This window comes from Frankliniella occidentalis, unplaced genomic scaffold (genome assembly GCF_000697945.3).
Source record: "Frankliniella occidentalis isolate FOCC.00 unplaced genomic scaffold, Focc_3.1 Scaffold4, whole genome shotgun sequence".
NCBI classification, from domain to species: domain Eukaryota; kingdom Metazoa; phylum Arthropoda; class Insecta; order Thysanoptera; family Thripidae; genus Frankliniella; species Frankliniella occidentalis.
In genome coordinates, this window is record NW_026267134.1 from 2,850,009 (window position 1) to 2,867,938 (window position 17,930).

Sequence of the window (17,930 nt, forward strand, 5' to 3'; positions counted from 1 at the left end):
TAGAAAATACAATTGAAGTAAGTGTAAATCACACTTATAAATTAAAATCAACAACAAATATTAATGTTAATAGTCAAAGTCAAAACCTGACTATAGTTGGTAAAACTGCTTAGAGTGAAGGGAAAACATACTTTTAACGCAATTTCAGACGAATTTCGCCAAAAACAAGGCAATTTCGCGAGAAAATCGCGAATTTCGCGTTTTGAGTCCAATTTCGCGTTTAGAGTCCAATTTCGCGTTTTGTCGCGGCCGAATTTCGCGTTAAAACGACGTGGAAATTCATCACAAACTTAAATCTTAACGTTTTAGAGCTTTTGAGCAAATTTCGCGATTTCGCGCATCGCGAAATTTACCTGTCTCTGGTAACAATAAAAACGAAAAGCTTACTTTTAACCATTCCCGCTCTGTCAGACTGTCAGTGTAATCAACTTCTTTTCGCTGTCTAGATCCTCTGCCAAGTTCTTGTGTATCCTCATCCTCTTCTTCACATATATTCTCAACCTAGAGACATAAAACAATTTTTTTAAAAAACCTGCACAAGGCAAAAAAATTTCAATAGGAATTTAAACTGAATCTTACTTCTTCATCATCCCTCATTAGGAAATCAGGGAGTTCAGACTCTTGAATAAGACGACTCTGTGTTTCACTTTCTCTTCTTTGAATATCCATTTTTTGGAAGAGGTCAAACTCGTTCTCATGGCGGGCAATCATTTGATTAACAACCTCATCATCAGGAACTTCATTTTCCTCCTATGAAAATATTGAAAACAGAAGAGGGTATTTAGATAAGAGCAAATTGTTAAAGAAAAATGTGTTAATAAAATGTTCTATTCATAAAGAAAAAACAAACTTAAATTTGGGGGATAAAAGGCTAATCTTACCTCATCCTCCCTATCGTCTTGATGAAGAATGGTGTTAAGGAACTGTTGTCGCTCTGATCCAGTGGACTTTTGATCAAACATGCCAGCCTGAATTACCTTCTCATCCATGTTCAACTTGTATCGGGCAGCAGCTAAAATTCTTTCTTCCACCGAGTTGACAGTCATCAAACGTAGGACTCTTACCTCATTCTTCTGCCCAATTCGATGGGCTCTGTCCTGGGCTTGTAAATCCTACAGCAACACATAAAAAAAGGAAAAACAACACATAAAAGAAGAACAAGGCTTGTTTTAGTCACATAATGATTCCCTTAAAACATACCTGGTGAGGATTCCAGTCGGAATCAAAAATAATAACTGTATCTGCAGCTTGCAAGTTCAAACCAAGACCACCAGCTCTGGTACTCAGAAGGAAAAGGAAATATTCGGACGCAGGGTCATTGAATTTCTTTAAAAGGTCTCCTCTATCCTCTGCTTTGGTAGTACCATCCAGGCGCATGTAAAGGAACCCACGCCAACTAAGATAGTCCTAAAAAATAAAATAAAAATTGTAAACGTCTAGCTTTTGGGTGTAAATGATAGCATAAAACTGGATGGGATCTTACTTCTAAAATTGTCATTAGTTGAGTCATTTGGCAAAACATTAGAACACGATGGTTTGTTGCTTTCAGTTTAGGAAGAATACGGTCCAGGAGTTCAAACTTGCCTGATGCTCGGAATAAATCAGGACTTCAAACAAAACAAAATGAATAAATCCACAATAAATTAAAACAAGATGCAGAATCACCATGCGAATGAAGTGTCATGTAGTACATACCCCGTTACAATACCGCTGTGTTGTCCATGATGCTCACAATAAGCTTTTTCAATATGTTGAAACATAAAGGGATGATTGCAAAGCTTCCGCAATTGCATGATAGTGTTCATTAGAGCCTTAGCACCTCCTTTGCCTTGCTTTCCTTTCTCAGAGCCGTCAGTCAACATAACACCTTGTGTCTGCATTACCCTGAGAAGATAGAAGAAAAAAGCTACAATGTAATCTAAATTCTGATGGTTGGAAGATGTACATATTTATAATAAAATAAATGGCTAACCTGTACAATACGCGCTGCAGACCAGACATATCACATTTTATGATATATTCAACCTTGTCAGGTAATTGGGACTCAACCTCTTTCTTCAAACGCCGCAGGAGGAAGGGACGAAGAACTTTGTGAAGACGTCTGATGATGAGAATAGTTTCTTCTTCATTTAACTCTACCTGGAAATCAGAAACCAAAACAGAAACTGTAAGGAAACTAGGAGGTGAAAGAGTCATTCAATGATTGCAGTTTAAAGCAAAGAGTCTTACCTTCTCTCCAGTAGTAGCAAATGGGGCATTAAACCACTGCTCAAAGGTGGAACATGACTTAAATATTGAAGGAAGAAGAAAATTGAGCAAAGCCCACAACTCAGGAAGTTTGTTTTGAAGTGGGGTACCAGTCAGTAGCAGCCGATGAGGAGCAACATAGTGGGTGTTCAAAACTTGTGTAAGTTTACAATGGTGATTTTTCATTCTGTGCCCCTCATCTATAATGAGGAATTTCCAATGCAACTGAAAGAAATTGGTTATTTATAATATGGAATTGAAGCTTTAAATATAAGAGGCAGGTGAGGAAGAGAGAGAGGTAGATAAAAAAAAGTACCTTTGCCAGAACTGATTTATCCTTGATGATGTACTCATAAGTTGTGATGAGAACATTAAATTTAGATGCTCTCATCTGGTTTTGTAAGTCTCGTCGGACAGCAGGGGAACCTTTGTATGCAACCACTTGCACAGAAGGCGCCCACTTCTCAAACTCAAGTACCCAATTGGACATGGTCGATAGAGGGACAATGATGAGGTAGGGACCATTAACTTTTTTAATTTCCATCAAATAAGTTATGCAAGCAATGGTTTGGATAGTCTTGCCCAAACCCATTTCATCAGCAAGAATTCCATTCAGATTGTTATTGTACAAGGATACCAACCACTCCAAACCACGAATCTGGTATTCCTTCAGTTTGCCATTCACCATGATGGATGCCTGCTGAGTAACCTTCTCATTCACTGTGTGGGCAATGCTGTAGTAGGTCTGACCATCTGCTGATGACTTGTACTCATCATCTTCAGTTTTGGCTTTCAGAATAACTTGCTTAGCTTTGTCATCATCAGATATCCGATCATCTCTGCTCTCATCATCTTGCTGCTCTTCATCAGAGGAACCGGAATCATCTTCATTTTCTTCATCACTATCGTCTAATCTTTCCCAACCTGGATGTTCCTCCAACCACTGCTGGAGCTCAGAAGCCATAGGTGCATCTTCTCCAGAGAGAACAGTACCAGTAGTTTTATCCAGAACTGCTACTCTCATTTCTGATTGAGAGGAGTCGTCATCTAAATCATCATTCTTCCGTTTTTTGGTTTTCTTTTTCTTACGCATTTGTTTTCTTTGTTCCTTAAGTTCTTTTTGAACTTTAGCCTGTTCTGCCTTGTGCTCTTTAACAAGATTCATGAGATTCATGATGTACTCATCAGTTTGATCCAGCAAGAATGCCAATCTTTTATCCTTCTTCTGATCAATCAATTTACGGTAACCTTCTTCATCTTCGTTCATGAGCCTCCGCATACGTTCTTTTTCAATTCTTTCTTGCTCCTTCTTCTGTTCACGCTCTGCATTTGCATGATAACCCACAACTGATTTATTAATACGTTGAATTTTAGCAAGGTTATTGCGGTGGAACTCTTTAAGATCCTTGGCATGCTGCAAAACTGCATTGAGATACTCCTGTAAAATTAAAGGTGGTTTATAATGAACTGGTCACAAACAGAAAAACAAGAAAACCGTTAACCTTCACCAATTGTATTTGCTACAGTACTTCAATAAAAAAAAAAAAAAAATGAGCACAAAGTTTCCCAAACCTGATGTTTCTGCCTCCTTTTACGTTCAGCTTCCACCTTTTGTTGTTTTTCTAGTTTCTCAGTGGCACGAGCCTCCCTTAAACCTTGTCTCTTAGGGCGCTTATTAGTTTTTATACTAGCAGCAGTTTCAAGCATAGTATCTTTACGGGTGCAGGCAACAACCTGCAAAATAATTATTGGTGTTAGATAAAATAATGAAAAAAAAAAAACTGATAAAAAAAAAAGCAGGAATATTTTAAAGTGTTTTGACCACATTGCTAACCTCAGACCGTAAATGTCTCTGAAAGTTTAGCAATCGCAAAGCTAAGAGTTCAATTTGAGCTTTCACACGCAAATCTTCATCCATGTTAGTAGGTAGGTTGCTTAGTTCATCCATTCGTAAAGCTATACGAGCAGCAAGTCTGGAAACAAAATTTGACTGTTGAGTAAAATGGTATACAAGAACAAACAAGGAGAATAATTTAATTAAGAGTTAATTGCTGACCTATTTTCTCTTTCTTGAAGAATGATGGCAGGATCTAGGCCTGGAGGCTTTGTTATAAGTGTTACACGGCTTCTCATAGCAGCTTGTTGTGCAGCATGCTGCTGCTGTTGTTGCTGGGCATTTTGAGGTACAGGCTGCCCTGAGACCACTTGAGTATGAGGTTGAGATGGAATAGATGATGGTAACGGAGTCTGTTACAAAAAAATGATAATTACAATTACAATTAGACAATTACTTGGGTAGCAAAAAGTCATACAACATAGTGAGTAAATATAGGGAGCGGCGAGCGCATAAAGTCTTACTGGAAGAGGAGGTAACGATTCACTTAGAGATCCTGAAAGTGAGCTTGCAGGAGGAAGTGGCCCTTTTCCTTGAATGGCCATAGCAAGAGAGCTGGTGAGTGGTTGATTCCGAGCTAAAAGCCGGTATGCCATAAATTGTGTTCTCAATTGATTTAGCTGGCTGGCAGTCAGTTTAAACTATGAATAGAAAAATATTAAGTCATTATTTAAGAAGATAAATCTATTTGAAATATCAGACAGAGAACATTTTACAAAATGAATACTAACCTGAGGAGCAGGTGAATCACAAGAAGGTGTAACTGTAGGAGGAGGGCATGCAGAGAGGTGGAAATTTCTCAGTGCAACAAGCTGGAGGTATCGAGGATCAGTTTGTAAGCCTTTGTGTTCCAGTGCCTCAATAGCATTTTCAATCCCTTTGAGTGTTTCTTCATGGCTAACCTTTGATGCCTGGAATAAGTTAATATACAAGTAGAGCATTAACATCCGAAAGAGTTTTCTATTTAAAAGAAAAACACAAGAAGAGTGGAGGACAATTTACCTTGGTGGTGGAAACTGGTTGTGCAACAGTGCTGATTGAATCACCATTGGATGGGTTGACTGGAACATCGTGTAAACCATTCGAAATTCCATTAACACCGCCATTAGGGATATTTCCACTCATGTTGCCTGAGGTACCTGCTTGGATACTACCAGGTAGTCCAGCTGGGCCACCTGAATCAAGATCCTGAAAATACAAACAAAAAAGAAAGTATTAATGCTGACATCAGAAGTGGAGGGGAGAGCTCACTTCCAGAAATTCTAGATTATAAAAAAGTTTATTCCAAATCGTCTTTCCTCGTAGAAAATACAGTCAAAAATTTGCTCATGAAAATCATGGATGACCTCATCGACAAATCATAATAAACGTTCGTGAACATGAAATTATTTTTTCTACTGACAAGATGCCGACGCTAGAGAACAATTCTAGAGTTTAAACTGACCTTTGTTAAAATCATGGTTGGGGTCAAATCATGACCGACTCAATTGCTTCACTTCGGAAGATGAGTAAACGTCAATTTCCAGACTAAGAAAAACTATGAAGAGTCAAGATAAATAAAAACAATCTGAAAAGGACGTTTGAAATGTGAGGTTAACTTCTACTGGTTTTGACGCGCTCTGCAAACACAAACATTCACCAGAGGGCGCTGCTGAAGTCGGGATGAATATGAACAACTCATCTTGTGAAAAATGCACAATGACACAAATAAATATCAGTAAATTCGGATCAGAGCGTATTGACTATTACTTTAAATATGATAACCATTATACAAAGAAAACATTTCTGGTATTCCCTTTCTGCTGCCCGGGTTGAAAGCGTTAATTTTCTTTTTTGGGGTTGGTAGCACTAAAAAATATTCAGGGAATATTTGAAGGTCAGGAGAGGGGAGGAGGGAAGTGAGAAGTGAAGAGGGAGTGAGTGAGTGAGAGATTATTTTGAGAATGGTTTTGAGCAGCGGGACTCAATTGAAATTTCTTCAGACTTTACGACATTTGCACCATTGTCGACGTTATTCAATTATGAGACCATCCGTATATGTGACTAGGCCTGATGTTCCTGCTGTTGGTATAGACCTACTGAAAGAAAAGTAAGAGAAAGATAGCTATAGCTGTCTTTATCTTCTGCTACCTTTTCTGCTGAGAATCAATCTTGATGCCTTGTTTTTCTACCTTTCTGTACTATTTGTTAATTGTCATTTCAGATGTTCTGTTCATTTATGGACGGGAAATATAGCTCCACCTCGTGATGAGCTATTAAAGGGTATCATTGGAAAAAATGCATTGTTCTGTAACATAGCGGATAAAATTGATAAGGATGTATTTGATGCAGCAGGTTATTATCTTCCTTCAGTTCTGCTTTCCTTGCTTACATTTGAGGCTTTGTTGTGTCCTAACTGAATCATTTTCTACTGTTGTATTTAGGATCAAATTTAAAAGTAGTTGCAACCATGTCAGTGGGTTACGAGCACATTGATTTAGAAGAGGCTAAAAAGAGAGGTATTAAAGTTGGATATACCCCTGATGTTTTAACTTATGCTGTAGCAGAGCTAACAGTTGGCATTCTTTTGGCAACATCAAGAAGGCTTTTTGAAGCGCATAGAGAAATTTTTACGTAGGTAACAACTGCATTGGTGTTTCAGTACCTTGATACACAGAATGTTGCTTTTAATATAACTATGATTGTCAGTGGTGGTTGGACTTCCTGGTCCCCTTCCTGGATGTGCGGACCCAGCATTAGAGGCAAAACTGTTGGTATAGTAGGCTTTGGACGTATTGGCCAAGAAACAGCTAGATTACTGAAAGGTTTTGGGGTGAAGCAATTTTTGTACTCTGGACGAAAAGATCATCCAGAGGCTTCCGATATTGGGGCACTTCGCTTGCCTATTGAAGAAATGCTACCTCAATGTGACTTTGTAATTTGTGCTTTGGCGCTGACCCCCGAAACAAAGCACTTTTTCAACGAAAAGCTGTTCAACTTGATGAAGCCGTCAACTATTTTTGTGAATACAAGCCGTGGTGGTAAGCAGAATGTATCTTCAATTTGAACAAAATTTTAATTTGAATTATTGTCATAATATTGCCATAATATTATTTTTTTCATAATTACATCTTGATCCCATGTAAACAGGTGTTGTGGATCAAGACGCACTGATAAAAGCCTTAGAGACTGGAGTAATTCGAGGTGCTGGTTTAGATGTTATGACTCCTGAACCTATTCCTTCAAATCACCGTCTTCTTTCGCTACCAAACTGTGGTATGTTAACACTAATTTCTCCTTTAAGAATAATTTCAAGTAAAGATGACTTTGTGTATGGTTCATTCATGCTTTAATTTTCAGTTGTTATCCCACATATTGGCAGTGCAGGAATTGAGTCTCGTAATGACATGGCAGAACTTACTGCCCGTAATATATTGACTGCATTGGAGAATAAGCCAATGCCTGCTGAACTGAAGCTATAGTATCAAAGTCTTTGTGTTGTGTCTCATGTCAATGTACTGCATATTTAAAATTCCATTTTTGTATTTGTTATAAATATTTTTTCCAATGAAATAAATAAGAAAATTAATATTTGTGCAGGCGATTTTATCTCATTTATTTAGTCTCGAGATGCTTAAAAGCATGGATGAGTGCTTAAAAGTCTCTTAATTCACCAATTAAATATTAACTGTTTGATGAAGGAGCTGCTCACCAAAATACCTTCAGCTAATGATAAATGATACATTGCACATAGTTTATTCATTATGACAAAACGGGAAAATAACAAACATAAACTATATATTAAAAAACAAAGATTTCTGAAATCTAAATTATAATAGCTGTATATTTACAAAACTGTTAGACCTAAAGTCTAATGGTGGTACTCCCACTCACATAGAACTTATGCTGTTCTGTACATGGCACTAATGATAACAAATATTGAACTAGTAAATCTGTTGTGACAACTGTGAAGTGGTACTTCTCTTTATTTGAAAAAAATATTGAGAACTTTCAATTTACTATTCTTGATTTTCTGAGCATGACTTCACTAATCACAAACGCATGTCCTTGTGACAGCAAAGACAAACCAGTTCACGAGGAAACCTCCTGGTGCAACATTAAAAAATTTAGTGACTAAAATGATCACTGGAAGTCTACAGACGGACAGACAGAAAAAAAAAGCCAACCTGAGATCGCTCAATTTCAAGTGGACTACAAAGTAAAATAGGCTTACATTATATTGAAAATCTTTAAAAGATGTTACTAGGAGACAAATTTCAGGATTCAATCCTGTAAGTTATTTTTGCAGTCATTTTTCTATTAGCTGAAGGCTTGTTTGAGCTTTCAAGCTCAGCCTCATCAAGAAAAAACAAAATGAGATCTATTCACTATCTAAGATAATATTACAAATTATATATGCTGTATTTACAAACACGTGAGCAATGTACCACTTATACCCACAAAGCAGCAGGATCTGAGGGAAGACCAAATACATTCAACAAATTCATATAGTGCCCACCAAATATTTATTTAATTGATATTTACAACGGTTGACACATTACTTTTTGTTATGCATAGGCAAGACTCATAGCCCTAGGCTTATAGCCCCCTACCCTCAGAACTACGAACTAATTTACAAAACAAAAGGCAGTCTGCTGGTAGTCTTAAGTAGAAATTGAAACTATCATCATCATGTTTTGTGGGTATTTGAACAGATGACTATATATTGACCAAACTTTTGATTACTCAAACATTTAAATTTTAACTGTTCACCAATACATACGAATAGCAAAACTAGATGAATAATATTTTCAAATATCTACTTTCAGCCGGACTAAACCACTTCACAGTAAAATCACTTGTAGCATAAATAAAAACAAATCAAATTGACAGTGGCATGGGCATTATCCACAACCCACAATATTGAACACAATCAACTTTTTAAGTACGTAGCAAACTTGTCACATGTGCTTGAGATGTTGCTATCGAATCGCTTACCGCTCCTTCATATGAATTATTTATCCTAACACAGTATTGTTTAGCAATACTTAATTGTCATCAAGAGGTCCCAGCCTTTCTGTACTTTCAATTCTTTTGAATTTTATCTTTTTGTGATATAGAGAAAAACTTATTTCAAACCATTCTGACAATTATACACATCTGTAGAACATAATTATTTTTGCCAGCTTTATAATGTTGAGTACAAAAAGCTGGATTTCAAGTTCTTAAAAAGTTGTACCTGCTAGATGAACAATTTGAAACTATCTCAAAAGTAAATGAATTTTACACATTCATTTATAAATTGTTCTGGCTACCAGCATGGGGTCTAAATGGCACCCTGTATCAAATTCTTATGTACTAGAGTGCTGTGCTTCCGAAATATTCACTCAAATACCACATCACTTACCAAAGAACAAAATCATGCTAACTCAAAAGCAAACATTCTAGTATCTCAGAACACTAGGGACATGACAAATTTGTGGAGATCGTCAATTGACAAATAATCTCCTCTAACATGCGGAATTTACTATGTCAGCCAATCCCTCATAAACTTATACTACTATATGAAATAAATACTTGACAATAACTAAAAATTTATCATGTCCCTATTATACAATTTATACAAAGTGGATATTGAAGAAGTGTTTGCCACTTACATTTTCGACAACAGAGCAAAAGTAAGATAAGCAGTTCTGTTGAAGTGAGTCAAAGTTTTCTCCCAAGTGTTTACTGTTACAAAGACGGTGAATGGTTGAAAGAAAGAAAATTACTTATATGCGCAGTATTTGGTCCATGGACAGCAAGGCTCAATCTTAATGTCTTCCTCTCATTGTGCATCTCAAACGGGCATCTTGGCCACCTGCGTAAGGGTTGACTTTTCGAGAGAAACAAACGGTCGGCTCGATTCGCCAGTTGGGTCACCTCACCCGGCCTCGTGCAAAGTGCACCAAGCTGGCACCCGCTACGGCATTCAGTTCACGGAGCGAAGGTCCGATATCAACACCTCGCCGAGGGAACTGTAGGCGCGCCTCCAGGACCACCCGCGGGACCCTCCAGGAGCTGGAGGTCCTTGAAGGCAGCTGCAGCCCTCCCCGGCGCGGCACAAGCGAAGGACCTAACAAATCACAACCTTAATGGAGGAAAGCGCACTAATCCTCTTGGGGCCTCGGCGGCTCGTCTCATCAGCCCGCTCTGGCACAGGCCCGGCCCGGACCCCGGCTGACAGAGGGAATGACAACAGAACAGCCACACGCCCGACTCGTGTCTTGGTTTGAGGCCGTTCGGGCCGTTCTTCACTCCCTACTCCTAAACTAAAGTCTTTGGTAACAAGAAACAGCTCCTTTCACTCCCCCTCCCCCCTGGCTAACGCCCGGAGCGTTCATCACTTAGTGTTCGTCTCCAGGCCAGCAACAACAACAACATCAACAAGAAATTACACCACTTAAAATAAAACACTTCACCAAGAAGAGGAAGAGACGAAAAAAAAAGAAACGAAATAAGTACAGAAAAATGAAACAAAAAAAAGTCAATAAACAACAAACTGCCTGCTACAGTAGAGCAAGCGATCCAACTAGATAACGTATCACATTCGTTTTCGTTGCCTGCCATGGATTGCAGGGGGGTTGTCCTGTGTTCCGCCAGGGGGCTCAGCCGCGTAGCGATCCCTTGGCCCCTCGGGAGTAAAAGCGTAGAGTTGAGCAAGGGAGCCCGCGCACCCCGGGACCTGCCCTGGGCCCAGCCAGCCCCACCAGCCCCGCCCTTACGACGGCTTGGCGGGGGTGGGCGGCCCCGAGCCCGTGGGCGACTGGCCTCCGCTGGAGCCGTGGCTGCCCGTCGACCCGGGCCCTGCCCCCTGAGGGGGGCCCTGCACCGCGACGGGGGGTGGTGGACCGGGGGGAGGCGGGGGCCCGGGTCCCCCCAGGTCCTGGCTGGTGTCCATGGGCTCGGCGTGCGGCGGCGCCACAGTAAAGTACCGGTCTGCAACAAAACAGCCTCGATCAGCATCGCGGAGAGGACGGCAGGACTCGAGGCCGAGGGTACTCAATGCTACCCACCGTCGTCGATGAGGGTCTGCTGCGAGGGCTGGTCGCCGGCCACGCCCGCGGGCAGCAGGGGGGCCATCATGCCGTACTCCTCCTCGAGGCCGATGAAGGCGGTGGGGCCGCCGGGGTTCCACCGGGCGGGAGGTGCGCCGGGGCCGCTCAGCGAGACGGGGACGCCCGTCGGGCCGCCCGAGGGCCCCGTCGGCGGTCGCAGGCCCGCCCCACCGAGCCCCGAGCCACCGAGGCCCGCGCCCAGGTTGACGGCGCCGCGTGAAGCGCCGGGGGAGGACACCAGGAGGCTGAGGTTGGAGGCGCTCACCATGCCGCCCACCGAGCTCGCCGCGCTCACCGACATGGACGGGTAGCTGAAGAGCTGCGACGAGGACACACGCCAGTTAGTGGGCGCTCGCACCGCACAAGGCACGCGTCTCTGTTCCAGTTCCAGTGCCGCTCACCTGGCCGGGCTGGTGGATGTGACTGAAGGCGTACTCTCTGCTCACGGCGAACGGGCTGGTGACGACGGACCTGGACTGCTGGTCCTGCGACCCGGGCGACCCGGATCGTCCTCCCCTGGGAGACTCGGGGCCCATGGGCGGGGAGTGCGAGCCCACGGGCGGCGGCGTGTGCGCGCCTACCGACGGCAGGTCGCCTGCAAAGACCAAGAAGCACGCCCTGTTACTACGCGGTCCTAGGGGCCTGGTGCGGGGAGCGCGCCCGCGGAGCGGAGGGTAGGCCGCCCCGCCAGACGCGCCGGGCGGGCGGGCTGCCCACCCAGCACCGTCCGCCGACGCGGACCTGACGCTCGCGCTACTGACCTGAGGACCCCGTGGACCTGATGATGGCCACGGGCCGCGCCATGGGCGGCGGTGGGGGAGGTGGGAGCATGGAGCTGCTGTAATACTGCGACAGTCTGGTGGGGCTGCGGCCGCTGCTCACCTGGGGGAGAAGAGAGGCAAACGTGCGTCAGTCCAAACGGTTCCGGGTCGATAGTAATGCTATCAAAACCCGATCTGCGCATTGTATCGTCATTCTCTCCATCCCTTCCTTTTACGTAACGACAAGTGAGAGTTGGTGAAGGGTTATGATGTCACATTTTGCAGATCGGGCGTTGTTGCACGGGGTTGTCAGAAGGCAAATAAATAAATTCTTAAAACTTTCAGTGTTTTTTTTTCTTTACAAATTTTATATCTTTTTTACAATGTTTAGAATTTTTCCTTTCTGTTTTTTTATTGCAATTGTTGATACTGTCACCATTTTCCACAATGGTAGCAATGTCCTTACCTGCTGGCCTGTATCCCCCTCCTGATTGCAAACGAATGTGACGAAGTCGGATAAGGTATCGTGTCCGTTCTCGGGGTACTTGTTGGGGCTCTGCTGCTGCTGTTGCTGCTGGCTGGGGTCGGGGTGGTGGCCGGGGTGCACGTGGGAGTAGTAGCTGGTGTGCTGCAGCGACACGGAGCTGTGCGGCGAGGGCAGGCCTGCAACACCACACACTGGACTTGAATGAGGACGAAGTGGCAACCCGCGGCCGGGGCAGGGGTTCGTTTGGCGTGGGTAAAGGTCAAAGCAGACAGGAAGATGAGACGACATAGACAAAAAAAGACAGGCAGACACCGCAGGACACACCCGACATGCAGACACAAAAGCAAGTCCACCATGCAGAAAAAAGGCGATCGCCGACACCACAGAGAGCATACGCGCCTTGGACCTGAGCGCCCGGGCCCCCCGCCTCTCGGCGAAGGGCCGACCGCGCGGTAGCCAACACGTGAACGATCTGACCCCATCTGATTCCACCACCAATAAGTGTGCCTCGGCCGGCTGGCCGACGTACCGTCACGGCGGGGTGGCAGCCTGGGCTTGAGGCTCTTGCCGCTCAGCTGCAGATGGGGCGACGAGCCAGAGGGCCCGGCGGACCCGCCTGGAGCGAGAACACTGCCAGTCAGTACACTACACACTCTCAAAATAAAACCACACGATCCGAGCAAGCTGTGTGGGGGGAGACTGACAACACGCGAAACTACACGATACTAGTGGGAAGGGGAGAGGGGGCAGAGGCACACACAAGAGTATAAACGAGTTAAAATAGGATTCATCCAAAAAAGGGAGGGGGAGGAGATTAATAAATGCAAGTTGTTTTCTAAAACATTAGACTTTTACATTAAACTCAAACAATAAAACACACTTTCAAAGCATTTCCAGACTACAAGCGCTACCCTTCGATTTGTATTTATCTAGGAAACTAAAGCTAATCTACTTTCAAAACTTCATATCAAAAAAATAAAGAATCTAAAGATTTTTTTTTAAAAAAAAGGAATTCTCGGAAATTCTACATTCTAGGAGTCAAAGTCAACAGAACTTCATCTTTTTTTACTGATAAAATACTTCGTCAAATCAAAGTCACTCATTTTTGGTGCTCACCTAGTCCGTGGTCGACGTCCGAGTGCCAGGAGGCCTGCGAGGACAGCGACGCGGGGCTCTGGGAGTAGTACGTCACGTCCTGCGGCTTGTCCCTGCTGGGGGCGGGACCACCGCCCCCCGCGCCGCCGCCAGGCCCCGCCCCCGGCCCCGCCCCCAGCTCCAGGTCGTCCTCCGAGGAGAGCCGCCTCAGCCGCTTCGTCCTCGGCTCGCCGGGACTTTGGGAACTTCTCGGGAGAGACAGCGGGCCTGCGTTAAAAGAAAAAAAAAGTGATGTTAGGAAAAGAAAAATCCCATGAGGGAAGACTGGCTGGAGGAAAGAAAATGGCTTAAGGTTTTAAACTCTGAGCGGTTTACTCACTGTAGGCCACGGTGGTCATGAGCGGCGCGTGGTCGGGGGCGGGGGGCGTGTAGCTGTTGCAGTAGTAGCCGGGGTTCTCCATTTTGATGCTGCTGACCGGTGGAGCCATCCCGTTGGGACCGTGTATGATTGAAGCTGCAACATCAGTAATGGGAGTACAGCACACCGGCCGATAACACAACAGCGTCTTACAGGAACGTTCAGGTACAAAGTAACGTGTCCATATCCATCCCAGCCATGATATCTTTTTCTGGAAACAGGGGGAGGGTAAAATGACGGTTTTCACCATGGTAAAAAATCAGAATCCTTTACTGCAGATTCCCTTTCGTCCTTTCGTTACTAAAAGTCCAAAGCCCCTCCTCTCCGCGTGTCCCCATAATTTTTCACTTCCGTGTCGTCACCTCTCCCTTTCCTGCTCCACCCGGATCCCAGTTTTTTCTCCCCCCTATTTAAAACGACGTAGTCACTGCGATAGCGGACCTGGGTTATCTCTTGATGGTCAGCGCGGGGTGGGGTGGGACGGGGGTAGTTAGCAAGTCTATTGGGGCGGGGCCGGCGGGGCGGGGCGGGAGGCGCGCCGCGCGCCGTGGAGTGTGCCCGGGCCAGTCGGCCTCTTATGATGCATAGCTCCTTCTCTTCCAGCCCAAAAGTTGGCGAATAAACTTGGACGTTATGCGTGGGGAGGACGGTGGCGGGGCCACTCGGGCCACTCGGCGGCAGCACTGTCCGGTGGAGCGGCCGCGTCCGAGGGGAGTGCGCACCATCCCCGCGGGAGCACCCCGGAACACCCGCGGGAGCCCCGCGGGAACACCGCCCGGCTTTCACACGCAGCTTGCCAGAGGGTCAGCCGGCCAGGCCGCGCCGCCGGGGAGCCCCGCGTCCCCGTCCTCTCCTACACTCCGCGTATCGCTATTCGCAGAGGAGATAAATCAACGTTATTTACACTCTAACAATACTTTTATATGTAAAACCAGATTTTTTACCCTCCTCCTCCACTTCCCCCTTCTCCTCCTCCCCCACCTCCCCCCGCGCCGTCCTGGCAGCCGCGCGCGCGCGAAGAACAAGCGGAAGACAAATGTTTTAATTAGCACTACAGACAGCGGAGAGGGCGTCGATACAGTATCTAACTCGCAAACAATCCAATAAAAACTTGTAGATCTATCGCCCCGACGCCGGGAATGAGGGGAGAGGGGGTGAGGAGGGAAGGGGAGGACAGAGCGAGAGACACAGCAGAGAGAGGGCAGAGGGGGACCAAAGGCACTGAGCGGCAACTTCGACAGTCGTAAATTCATTGCGTTATGCAAAGTGGCAGAAAAGTTGGGTGAATCGCTTTTAAATGCCCCCGGGGTCCTTTTCCACCCCATCCCTTTTCGACGCCAATCCGGGCGGAAGATTTAAGCCCCTCTGGTGCTCTCGGGCTGCCGGAGGCTGCCGGGTCACATGGCGCGGCGCGGGACCGGTCAACGGACAGGTGCGCGCTCGACGAGCACAGGTGAGTACTTGACGAGCTCTAAGTGGGTACTTGAGGAGCACCAGGCGGGCACTTGACGAGCACCAGGTGGGTCCTTGACGAGGGGTGTCATCACCTCCGCCCTTAACTCAACGCGTAGCAAGCAGTCACAAGCAGCCCTCCTAACCCTCGCACTCTTCCCCACCACCACTCCGCGCCCCTACCCTCCCCGCTTGTTCACGCCATTTGCGGACGAGAAGGAAAGCCAGGACATCAGCGAAATCTGGCGGTGTTGGAGCGCGGGGCGCGGCGGGGCTGCGGGGGGCGGGCCGGGGCGCGCAGCGCAGCTCTGCTCGGGGCTTTTTCTCCTCTGCCGCTTATGTGAAATCCATGCCGCCGAAGCACCACCGCCACCGCCGCCGTCGTCGCCCGCCCTGCGCGCCGGTGGGCCCCGCCGCGCCCGGGGAGGGACGGGACGGGGGCATTTGCCATTTTGGCGTTAATGGGAGGGGAGGCAGGGTAGGGGCTGTACCCGGAGCCCGGAGCCGCCCGGCCCGTACGTCATCCATTGCACACACGACATTAGCGTTGTCCTCCTTATGTAAAAGTCCCCGAGGCCTATGCCCGGGCCGGTATAGAAGGAAGACGCTCTACTGCGCCTTCTTTCTCTTGCTCCCAGCTTGCTGCCGCTGCTTCCCCATCTTGAAGAGTCAAAGCTGTTTGGGGAAAGTGCGGCCCGTCGCGTCCCGTTGCGCACGCCGCATACGTACAGCATACGTAAAAAACAACACCCGAGAAAAACTACCAGGGAAGTGTGAAATTTGGGTGGAGGCTTATAACTACTTTTGTCTTTCACAGTGCTCTTTAAAAAGGGGGCGACGCCAATAGGAAGCGATAAAAAAGTTCTCAGGAAGGAGAAGGCAGCTTTCACTTTTTACATGCCCGAACTAACGACTTTGTACCGGGTTTGCAAAATAAGAGCACTCTATCGCTCAAACCCCACGCGGATCAGTGAGTAACGATCCATCGCGCACCCTCCTCCTGGCCGCGGTGTCGTCGCGAAAGCGGTCGAGACATTACCGCGCGGCGGTCAAGAGTCATCAGCTCTCACCCGCGACCAAGTGAAATGATGTGATGTGGTGAAGGGCTGGGCGGCGATCAGCTGTGCGGGGCGGGGCGGCTCCCGGCCCGGGGGTGGCGGGGCGGCGGCGGCGGCCTTGTGACTCACTTGGCGCTCCGCGCCCCGCACGTGGCCGACGGCCAACCTTGGTGAACCCCACTGTTTTCGTGGTTGAAAGAAAAGTCGTGCGCCCGGCCTCCAACACGGCGCGGCGGGGTAAGGGGTGTGAGGAGTAAGTTTTTTTCAAAAGTAAAAATTACACAAATTTCTCTGATTAATTTCTCAAATTGTTCTCAAAATTTTTCATTAAAAAATCAGTTACTTTACAATTTTTTCTGATTGCTAGGCGGGGAAACAACATCGCGGTTCCTTCAGTTAAGTAGTCGCCATTAAAATTAGGTGCGATGAAACAATTAAAGCTCTGCGGCCATGATTATTTCAGCTTCCCGATGCGCTCTGAACCACTCTAAAGCTCTGCCACAAATAAGAAAGGGTAAAGGGAGCAGTAGGAATACACAGGAGGCTGAAGGACGGGAGAACTAGAGTCTGGTGGGATCGTGACGTTACACTCATTGCCGTGCGAAATTAATCACTTTTGCATGTGTTGGCTAATTTTGGATGCTGCACCCGACTGGGTGCGCCGATTGGAGTCAGTCGGAGAAATCCTTATGCCCTCCACCAGAAAACCAAATTGCTACAACAGCTAAAGGCACTACAGAGTAGAGTGGGTTCGGAGCTCACCTTTGGACAGCCGCCACAGCTCTTTGGAGGAGAAAACGCCGGTGGCTAAGATGGTATTGTTGCAGACCACTCCGTTGTACGGATTGTGGGAGTACCCTGCAAACAAACAACAAAGTCCACCTTGAGAGTCGCCGCAGAGTATAAGTATTATAATAATAAAACAGCTTCGAGGAAGCTGTAGCAATGTATTACAGGGACACTGTGCAGTTTTTATTTCCGACCCATCCCCCATGGAAGACCCCCGTCTCTACCAAAAGACTGCTTCGAGAAATCTCGTCGGCTGTTTCGTTGCAGTATGGACATATATAGGCGTTGTTGACTGTGAGGGAGATTGAAGCAGACGCAACTCCACCGAGTGGGATGGAGATGGAAGATGAGGCAGTAAGGCGGATGAAGAGTATAACCCCTGCCGAGTCCCCTGCTCTCCTATAAGGTCCGTTGAGCCTCTAGCTACGCCAGCGGTGGTCGGCATCGGCACGACGCAAGAAAGAAACAACAAACTGCTGTCGCACTGTAGTGTTGTACACTACTACACCCACCAACGGGCGGGCCGTTACAGGCCTCTCTCGGCCTCTCCCTCTTTGGCCCACATTTGATTGATGCTGCCGGGGCAATATAGTTCAGAATTGCAAATGGACTTCCCCGACCCGGCGGGGGGAGAGGGGCAGGGCTGGGAGGGG

At 46.2% G+C, this 17,930-nt stretch overlaps 3 protein-coding genes across 13 annotated transcripts in view; 1 reads left to right on the top strand and 2 right to left on the bottom strand.

Moving 5' to 3' along the window:
• LOC113204188 (ATP-dependent helicase brm) overlaps positions 1–5,789 on the bottom strand; it is a 17,475-nt gene extending 11,686 nt beyond the window's left edge. The window contains exons 1-16 of the mRNA XM_052267935.1: positions 5,586–5,789; positions 5,144–5,329; positions 4,873–5,052; positions 4,606–4,782; positions 4,304–4,494; positions 4,082–4,220; positions 3,820–3,981; positions 2,564–3,685; positions 2,230–2,472; positions 1,973–2,139; positions 1,696–1,884; positions 1,484–1,607; positions 1,201–1,407; positions 882–1,112; positions 580–750; positions 388–501 (exon numbers count right to left, since the gene is read on the bottom strand). Of these exons, the coding sequence (XP_052123895.1) occupies positions 388–501; positions 580–750; positions 882–1,112; positions 1,201–1,407; positions 1,484–1,607; positions 1,696–1,884; positions 1,973–2,139; positions 2,230–2,472; positions 2,564–3,685; positions 3,820–3,981; positions 4,082–4,220; positions 4,304–4,494; positions 4,606–4,782; positions 4,873–5,052; positions 5,144–5,329; positions 5,586–5,600 (3,618 nt within the window). The 5' untranslated portion in view covers positions 5,601–5,789. The remainder of the gene's footprint in view (positions 1–387; positions 502–579; positions 751–881; positions 1,113–1,200; positions 1,408–1,483; positions 1,608–1,695; positions 1,885–1,972; positions 2,140–2,229; positions 2,473–2,563; positions 3,686–3,819; positions 3,982–4,081; positions 4,221–4,303; positions 4,495–4,605; positions 4,783–4,872; positions 5,053–5,143; positions 5,330–5,585) is intronic.
• Positions 5,790–6,160: 371 nt separating this feature from the next.
• On the top strand, positions 6,161–7,709 carry LOC113204171 (glyoxylate reductase/hydroxypyruvate reductase; the record flags this gene model as incomplete). The annotated part of the gene is given in 6 exon segments (XM_026419228.2): positions 6,161–6,230; positions 6,345–6,475; positions 6,565–6,754; positions 6,830–7,161; positions 7,271–7,396; positions 7,481–7,709. Coding segments are annotated over 6 exon segments (971 nt in total), but the record flags the coding sequence as incomplete, so codon positions are not given.
• A 141-nt stretch (positions 7,710–7,850) lies between these two features.
• The window catches only part of LOC113204169 (nuclear factor 1 X-type), a 165,067-nt gene continuing 154,987 nt past the window's right edge, over positions 7,851–17,930 (bottom strand). For 4 of the 11 annotated variants that reach the window (XM_052267999.1, XM_026419216.2, XM_026419218.2 and 1 more), the window contains exons 6-14: positions 17,251–17,346; positions 13,940–14,083; positions 13,582–13,827; positions 12,995–13,081; positions 12,445–12,641; positions 11,979–12,099; positions 11,619–11,812; positions 11,176–11,536; positions 7,851–11,098 (exon numbers count right to left, since the gene is read on the bottom strand). In XM_052267999.1, the coding sequence (XP_052123959.1) occupies positions 10,881–11,098; positions 11,176–11,536; positions 11,619–11,812; positions 11,979–12,099; positions 12,445–12,641; positions 12,995–13,081; positions 13,582–13,827; positions 13,940–14,083; positions 17,251–17,346 (1,664 nt within the window). In that variant the 3' untranslated portion in view covers positions 7,851–10,880. Of the gene's footprint in view, positions 11,099–11,175; positions 11,537–11,618; positions 11,813–11,978; positions 12,100–12,444; positions 12,657–12,994; positions 13,082–13,581; positions 13,828–13,939; positions 14,084–17,250; positions 17,347–17,930 lie in introns of all 11 variants that reach the window. The other 7 variants (XM_026419217.2, XM_026419219.2, XM_026419223.2 and 4 more) reach the window with 5 other exon arrangements.